General features: G+C 35.0%; 1 protein-coding gene and 1 pseudogene across 1 annotated transcript; both read right to left on the reverse strand.

Moving 5' to 3' along the window:
* Positions 1-2,842: 2,842 nt before the first annotated feature.
* LOC130985861 (loganic acid O-methyltransferase-like) lies at positions 2,843-4,626 on the reverse strand (annotated as a pseudogene).
* A 933-nt stretch (positions 4,627-5,559) lies between these two features.
* LOC130985872 (loganic acid O-methyltransferase-like) lies at positions 5,560-7,776 on the reverse strand. The gene is made up of 3 exons (XM_057909038.1): positions 7,585-7,776; positions 6,760-7,407; positions 5,560-6,182 (listed from the first exon to the last, which is right to left on the reverse strand). Exons 1-3 carry the CDS (start codon positions 7,651-7,653, stop codon positions 5,838-5,840), a joined length of 1,062 nt encoding a protein of 353 aa, XP_057765021.1. The 5' UTR covers positions 7,654-7,776; the 3' UTR covers positions 5,560-5,837.
* Between the last annotated feature and the right edge of the window lie 1,707 nt (positions 7,777-9,483).

Here is a 9,483-nt window from a genome sequence, read left to right on the forward strand (position 1 = left end):
GGGAGTATATATATATATGGTCGCATTCAATGGAGACCACTCCCTTAGATAAAGAATAAAGACCTAATCAAGGCCATTCATCTCACTCCAATCAACGGTTCATATAATTTCCTGATTTGATTTTACATGTAATTAAATATTGGTTAATTACATTTATTTAATCCAAAAAGGGCAAATAAGTCCACTCAAATCTACTGAAATATGGGATCCCGTTGAACAAATTCCGGAAATTCCTCTTTTCCCATTCTGGGACCTGATCCGTCAATGAACATAATAGATGAACATTAGTATGTTCATTATTTTCCTACGAACATTTCAACGAACATCAGTATGTTCATTGGTTTTTCTACGAACATATCGACGAATATCAGTATGTTCATTGGTTTTTCTACGAACATATCGACAAACATCAGTATGTTCATTGGTTTTCTACGAACATATTAACGAACATCAGTATGTTCATTGATATTTTCTACGAACACGTCATTGACGATATGCAGATCTGCAAATCCGGCGCGGTGCGGCGGTCGCCACCACGAGCGTTCTACCATCGTCGTCTTCATCGACTTCACCCTGACGACGCCGGGGCAGCACAGCCTCGAGAATCCCTCCGCCGGCGGAGCAACAGGAAGATGAAGATGAGATGGAGGTGATAGGGGAGAGAGGCGGTGGAAGGGAGAATGGAGGGGATGGCGACGGAGCAGAAGCGACGACGGCGATGTCAGATCTGGAAAAGGGAGGCGGCGACTGTGTGGGAGAGAAATAGAGCGTGAGTTTGGGAAAAAGAGAGAGAGAGAGAGCGTGAGTAATGGGAAAGAGAGAGAGAGAAAGAAAATACAAATGACAAACCTAACCTTTATTATATAAAATAAATGAAATAAAATCATAATTAAGGGTTAAATTATCACCCTTAGATTAAACAAGATCAACGCATAGGATTTGGTCTTTATTCTTTGTCTAAGGGAGTGATCTCCATTGAACTCTCCCCTATATATATATAGGTTCAATGAAAAAGGCCTAAATGTAAGAAAGTAGAGAGAAGTAATCTCATTCGTTGATCTTATCTAATCGAATGGACATGATTTATTCACGCCATGTTCAACGGATTTTTTCGTTGAACATTTGTGAACATATACAATATTTTTGGGGGTTCTGGGTTTCGACCCCCCATATGTTCAACGAAAAAATCCGTTGAACATGGCGTGAATAAATCATGTCCGTTAGAATAGATAAGATCAACGGATGAGATTACTTCTCTCTTCTTTCTTACATTTAGGCCTTCATTGAACATTGGCCTATATATATATATATATATATATATATATATATATATATATAGGGTGTGGTTCTAGAGAGAACTACATTATTTGTGAGAATTGGAGAACCATCAAATCTAATGCATTCACTGTAAAAATTAATGCATTCGCTGTTAAAATTAATGCACTAAAAAAATTAAAAAAAATGCTCCCTTCAGGATTCGAACCCAGGTTCTATATTCATCCAATAAGATGATGCATCCACCGTAGATCTTGATGATCGAATGGCTGAAAATGGATCTCCGTTCTTTTTTTATTTATGGTTCTTTCTTGAACCTCTCCCTATATATATATATATATATATATATATATATATATATATAGGGGGCGATTATTCAATAAATCACCCTTATTTTAAGTATTACGAACCAGCAAAAATGCATGAATTTTTATGTATAACACGCATGAATAATCTGTATAAAGGCATGAATTGCGAAAAATAATTTTTTGCTACCTTTGGGATTCGAACTCAGGACCATGAATTTATCCAACAAGGTGATGAATCAACCGTAGATCTTGATGATCTAAGGGCTGAAAATGGTTCCTAATTTATATTTTAAGAAGCGTTCTTATTTTAGCCTCCCCCTATATATATATATATATATATATATATATATATATATATATATAGGGGTGGGCTACCGTGAGAGCACATCTTAAAATAAGAAATAAGAGTAATTTTTAATGTATGAATTTTATATAGAACACGTATGAATTCGCTGTATAAAAGTATGAATTGTGAAAAATAAATTTTTGCTACCTTTGGGATTCGAACTCAGGACCATAAATCCATCCAATAGGATTACGAATCAATCGTAGATCTTGGTGATCTAAGGGCTGAAAATGATTCTTATTTTATATCTTAAGAAATGCTCTTATTTTAGCCCTTCCCTATATATATATATATATATATATATATAGGAATTGGTTCAATTGAGATTTATATATATTTTGAGATTTTGAGATAAATGAACATATAAGTACATTTTGATGAACTTGTCAATTAATTTTTATGAACGCGCGTTGGTCTGGGGTTCAATCCCTACAAGTGGCGTGTTTTTTAAATAAATTAAATAGATTCATATGTTCATCAGTTATATTGGTTATGTTCAAAGAATTTATTGATATGTTCATTTATCTCAAAATCTCAAAAAATTTAAAATCTCAATATAAGCTAACCCTATATATATATATATATATATATATATATATATATATATATATATATATAGGGGGCGGTTATTCAATAAACCACCCTTATTTTAAGAATTACGAACCAGCAAAAATGCATGAATTTTATGTATAACATGCATGAATAAACTATATAAAGGTATGAATTGCGAAAAATAATTTTTTGCTACCTTTGGGATTCGAACTCAGGACCATAAATTTATCCAACAAGGTGATGAATCAACCGTAGATCTTGATGATCTAAGGGCTGAAAATGGTTCCTAATTTATATTTTAAGAAGCATTCTTATTTTAGCCTTCCCCTATATATATATATTATATGTTTGGAGTACCTTCTTCCCAAAGTTTCGCTTAATCCATCTAAGTAAATATATAAGAGATTAACATTACTATTTTTATCTATCAATGCTAATCTTTAATTAAAAATTATTAATCAAAATAAATAAGAATTCAATTAAGGAGGAGACACTGTGCATTCAAAAGCATGCCTATATATCAATTGCGCTTGAGCACAGCCAAAACCTGACCCATAGTCCCATCACCCATGGAAGCCAGCGGAGCGCAAAATGCAAGCAAAATGGAGTTTGAGTTGCATGGCCCTCTCGAAAAGTTGGCCAACCACCGCACTTCCAAAATGATTGGCCATGCTTCCTTCAAATATTGCTCTCATATGCAATATGGACCTCTCAGGCCCCGTGGTGCCACCAACCTCCACGTCCTCAAACTCCATTTTCACAATTTCAAAACACCCATTTCTCTCAACCACTCGCCTCAAATCCTTCGTACAAGGATATACATTAGGAATGTTGAACGAGTCCACTTGTTCTTGCTCTATAAGTCCCTGCACACAACATAATATACGGACACATAAATCAATAAAAGTGTAAATTATTTTAACATGTAAAAATTTAAAAATAAAATTAAATAAATAAATTGTGAGTGTGTAGGAAGGGAGAGAGGGAGATTTTGTTATATTAGTAGATGATGTTAGAAAGAAATTGGAGCCGCCTCTTGTTTCATTTTTTCACTCTAATTTATGATATTATTTTATTTCACTCTAATTATTTGGTTAGGATAATTTGGGTACCTCTGTGACCATGTCCGCAAGGAGGGACTCCAAAAATCCAAAGTACACGACGCTGCCGTAGTGAACAACTCCGTTGGGTACGCCGGGCACCACGATTACGATCATCCCACCCGCCACTATCTCTTCAGCTCTGGCTCTCAAGAAATTCTCCATATCTCGCTCGAACTGATCCGCATAGGCTTTCACCACCGCGTCAGAGGCGCCCGAGTAGTGAATCCTTACCGGCGTTCCACGCCGGCGAGTCCTTGAGCAGCAGCTCCTCCGGCAGCTTCGACAGCCAGTGGATGGCGAACAAGCAATACGCCACGTGGACGGAGGAAGAAGGGAACAGCCGGCCGTGGAAAGAACCCGGCACGGCGGCGGCGAAGTAGTTCCTTCCCTGGCCATGAGGAAGAGAGGCGAAGAGGGTGTTGAAGTCGTTGCCGATCTGGTCACTGAAAAACACCTGGAATTCGAGCTTGTCGGAATCCAAGCCTTGTTGATGGCACTTGTGTTTCACTGTTTCGATTAAGGATTCCATGGCATAGAATGTGTTGGGCCCCACGGAGCATCCTAAGTCGGCGACGGCGAATCTGGTACTGGTCGAACCACACACCAACTTTTCGACATCAAGATTCTTCATCAACGTCTCATTTATTGCGTCCTTCACAGCACTTGCCCCATCTCTCTGTAGATATATTGCGTCCTTCATTAATTATGCAATTTTGCCACCATTTATAATTCATAAATCACATGAAAATATTGATATGCATTTCGGTAGCTTCGAAGGATTTGCTTAACTACCGTGAATTTATTTCATGACACAAAATAAAAAGAAATTAAAATAAGTGAATTAATTAAATTGTAGGTTAATGAAGAATAGAAGACCTGAAAGATGGAATTCTTGGTGTAGCTATACGTACCATCCCCACCATTCATCGGAGATGATTGACTCATTTTCCTTTTGATTTATGCTTTCCAGAAATTTGTGTGAACTTTTGCTATGCAAATTGTATTACTCAGATATCATTATTTGTAGGGCCTCAAAAGGTTATTATTATTTTAGATCTCTAGAGGCGTCGCTCTTGTTAGTCCATTTGTGCTACTTATTTTGACACAATTTCTTTTTTAATTTTTACCAATTTATAATGATATTTTCTAAATTAGTATTTAGTCCCTATCTTGTCTATATACATTAAATAAGTGGTGTCTACGGTCTGGAATGAAATTCAGTGTACCACACTTTATGTCCCACTTTCAATTTTATTTAATTTCTTATATATTTTTTCTTGAATTTCAACTTTGTATGCTTTAGTTTAATTTTGTGATTATTAACTAGGGTTTATTCCATCAATCTAAGGTATATAATTATTTTTATCATTTAATTTCACTTTTATTAGCTAATAATAGGTTGATAAATTTAAAGTCATGGTATATAGTTTTTAAAAAAATTAATTTTTTTATATAAAAATTAAATATGATTCATTTTATTATAATAAATTTTATTTTTATAAAAAATATTTTAAAAATAATAGATATAAGTATGGGACACGGTGGTACACATAAGATTGTGGGACACTCGATCTCTTCCCCTACGGTCTGCCCCCTTTACATTATAACACCAAAAAGAAAAGTTATATGAAATTCATGTTTATTTTTCAGCTTTCATCTTTACATAATTAATTATAATTTCAAGGATTTTTGTAAAATCAAACTTCAATAAAACTAATAAATAAATCATTTGTATTGTAATTCTAAATTATTAGATCCACAGAATAAAAAATTGTAACTTATGTGGATGAAGAGTTCTAATGGATACTACTGCTTAAAAATAATTATTAAAATATAAAACATAAACCACAATATTTTTAGATTAATTTATTATATGTATAATATACTCCCTTCGTCCTATTTCTTTTGGGCACACATACTTAGGAGAATAAGATTGTAGTGTAAAATTAGTGTATAAAGGTGTAGGGCCACATTGTTTTGTAGTGTAAAATTATTATCAAAAATTGAAACATGACAATATTAATGAGACACCCCAAAAAGGAAAACATACCAACAATAATTGGACAGAGAGAGTATTAAATTACACAATTGACCTTAAATTAAGTATATATCAGGGATATAGAAAGGCTCTTGTATAATAGGTATAGATTTTGTGTAATCTATATAATGTGAAGAATGAGATAATGCATATAATATGTATTAGTGGTGTAAAATACATGCAGGATGCAACGAAGAAAGCGAACAAGTTGATAATTATTTGCGCTTGAGAATGGCGAAAAGTTGAGAACCGATTTGGATTCCGGCAGAATACAGCATCTGAGAAAACAAGGCTTTGCGGTGAAGTGCCCGATTGAAAAGCTCTTCCACAAGCTCATGAGAGCCCAAGTGATTGGCCACACTTGCTTCTGCCAAAGCTCTAAGATGCATTACTGCGCTCTCTATGTCAATTGGGGCGTCCAGATTTGACCTTGCATTCCTTATTTCCATTTCCACGATTTCGAAACACCCATTTTTCTCCACAGCTCTCCTCATTTGCTTCATACTTGGATATACATGAGGAATGTTCAATGTGTCCACTTTATCTTGCTTCAACACTCCCTGTTTTCCAAACACATCTCAAATCAATTTTTGCTGTAAATTCAACACATTTCTTAACCGCCGTGACAACAACATTAATGCATGCCATATTTGTATTTCTCTTATAAGTCCTTCTACTTCAATCTTATTTTATTTTATATCTCAAGTTATTGATCACTTATATGTTACTACTTATTTTTTATTTCTCTTATAAGTCCTTCTACTATTAGCAATAATATCAGATAAGTTAATTAAGTACTCCTAGGCCTACATATAGATATACTTTTATGTGATCGAGTCATTTTTTCAGAAGGAACATTTAATTTAAGTACGTGCTTGACTTTTCAATTCTAGAATTGTGGATGCAATACACTATGCATAATTAATGAAATCTTTTAAGAAAAAGCAACGCAATGCATGTACCTTGGACATCTTACAAAATATACACTCCACTAATATGAAACAAAGTCAAGAGATATTTAATTAATGTTAATTAGAGATTAATTGACCATTCCTTTCTAACCGAAAAATTACAAAACCATGAATTATTTCATAATGTTTGTTACTAAATTGTTAATTAAAATATGAGCAATGTTACCTCTTTGACCATGTCCATGAGAATGCATCCAAGAAAAGTAATAGCTATGCCAACATCATGTGTAAGAAGTCCATCAGGCACACCAGGCATGATGATGATAACCATCCCACCCCCCACAATCTCTTCCCCCCTCGCCTTCAAGAAAACCTCCATATCCTCCTCGAACTGATCCGCGTAAGCCTTCGCCACCGCGTCGGAGGCCCCCGTGTAGTGAATCCTGCCGGGGTTCCACGCCGGAGAGTCTCTGAGCTGCAGCGCCGGCGGCACCCTCGACAGCCAGTGAAGGGAGGACGAGGAGAAGGCGACGTGGACGGAGGAAGAGGGGAAGAGCCTGCCGTAGAAGGAGCCCGGCACGGCGGCCGCGAAGTAGCTCCTGGGCTGAGGGAGGGAGGCGAAGAGGGTGTTGAAATCGTTTGAGGTCTGGTCGTTGAAAAACACTAGGAATTCCAAATGGGAATGGTGGTGTTGTTGGAGTTGGAGTAGGGTTTCGATTATGGTTTGCATAGCCAAGAACGTGTTGGGACCCACCGAGCATCCTAAGTCTGCGATCGCAAACGTGGTTGAACCTTCGGACAACACCTTTTCTATGTCCAGATTCTTGCTGATTGCTTCGTTTATTACCTTCTTCGCTGCTTCGAACCCATCCCTCTGTAAAATAAATTAACAATAAACTATTAATTTTAAAATTGGAAAATAAGAATTAATCAATCCTTTTAATTAGCTTAAAGTTATACCAAAATATAATAAATTAAAATTGAAGAAAAAATAATTAAGAACTATATAAAAAAAAAAATGTAAGTGCGGCACTAAAAATATGGAATTGACCTGTAACGTGGAATTCTTTTTGTAGCTATAAATGCCGTCGCCGCCGATCATTGTAGATGATTGTGCCATCGATGTATGTTGATTTGAGTTTTATCTCCGAAAAGTAATGTGATTTCAACGAGCACGACTTTGTTTTAGTTAGTAGTCACATTTATAGAGAAGGCTACTATTGGTTTGTCGACGGAGTTGTGCGGGCACCCGACTTTTAAGTCCGAAACTAATTAACAAGAAAAGTTTGACTTTACCTCTATCCCCTTATTAAGAGCTACTCAAAATTAGATCTATTGCTATATACTCCCTCCGTCCCACTGTAAGTGAGACCTTTTTTATGGGTACGGGAATTAAGAAATGTGTATTTTGTGTGTAGGTGAAAAAGTGAAAAGGTGTTTAAAGGGGAAAAATTTTACCCAAAAATGAAAGAGTCTCACTTACAGTGGGACGCCCAAAATAGAAAGAATCTCAAATACAGTGGGACGGAGGGAGTAATTATACACCACCTATATAATTAATAAAGAGCAGTCTTATATATTTGACCCGATAGTCTTACAAAATAAAGGTGTTGTCGAACACATCCAAAGGTGATTTATGACTTTCGTTCATCGTTTAATCTGAGTCTAGCTCAACATAAATTTGCATGGCTTATAAGTTTATTCTAGCTAAAAAAACAAGCCTAAACGAATTTCTTAAAATATAATTGCTTTAAAATTTAAAAAAAAAAAACTTTTGCTTATTTTTGGATATTTTGCACCTAATTTTTTATTTTTATTTTCTCTAAATACACAACTTTTACATTTTTTTGCAATTTTCCCCTAATTTGACAATCCTACCAAATCATATTGCAGAGGTATAGTTGGAGGTGGTGGAAGATTCTGCGTTCCAAATCATGAGCACAATTCTGTCAACGATAAAAAATAGATCGATTTAGTTTGATAGTAATATAATTTTATGATAATTTTTACATAATTAATATTGTTCATGCTCAATTAATTGAATTTGTCTTTATTTTAGCTTGAAAGTGATTTCTCGCTATCGAAAAGCATAGTTAGCGATTAAAAACAAGTAGCTTGATCAAAATGATGTTTATATTTGAGGTGAGTACACGCGTTAAGCCCAATAAAAAAATATTCATAATGGTGATTGTCAAAATTAAACTGATCCGAGATTACTCTAGAGTTTTAATAATGATTTTAATTATGTTTGAATTTGAATACGACACTCATTACTTAAATTAATTTGATTACCCAATTGAATTAATCAATGAAGATAGAATGATGGCAGAGATTAAGGCGAGATTATGGGCTTGGCGTCCGTTTTGGAACCAAACAACGCAGGAACAAGAGTTTCGAGGATGGTTCTCGGCTGTTAGAGGTTTGGGCTTTTAAAGATTGGGATGCAGATGAAGTTCCTGCTCCAAGTTTTCTTTTGTTTTGGAGATTGGGCAGTCCGTTATTTCTGGGGTGACTTTGGCGTTGTTTTCATGTGGATGGGGTCTTTCTTTTCCGCCCAATCCGTTGTTTGTTTTTGTTCCGTTTTTGTACACTTGGTACCTCTGGTACCTTGTGGTTCGACCTGAAAGTTTATTAATGAAATCTCTTTTATCCGATCAAAAAAAAAAAAAATTTCGAACTCATTCATTTACAAAATCTTAAAGGTTGATTTTGTTAACGTTCTTACAAAAAAAAAATCAACGGATTAAAGCTTGACAATTTCCAACTCTGATCAGCTTATCCTAAACTTTGACTTTTTCGAGCAAGAGTTTTTCATTTACTACTGTTATATTGAACTTACGAAATATATCTCTTATATTTCGAACTTGAATTCCAAAATATCAATTCATTCACACACAATTTTTAATTTTTTTTTTCAAAAAATAAAACGATATAGCTACGTTGAAAACAT

This window comes from Salvia miltiorrhiza, chromosome 1 (genome assembly GCF_028751815.1).
Source record: "Salvia miltiorrhiza cultivar Shanhuang (shh) chromosome 1, IMPLAD_Smil_shh, whole genome shotgun sequence".
In the NCBI taxonomy this organism is placed as follows: Eukaryota; Viridiplantae; Streptophyta; class Magnoliopsida; order Lamiales; family Lamiaceae; genus Salvia; species Salvia miltiorrhiza.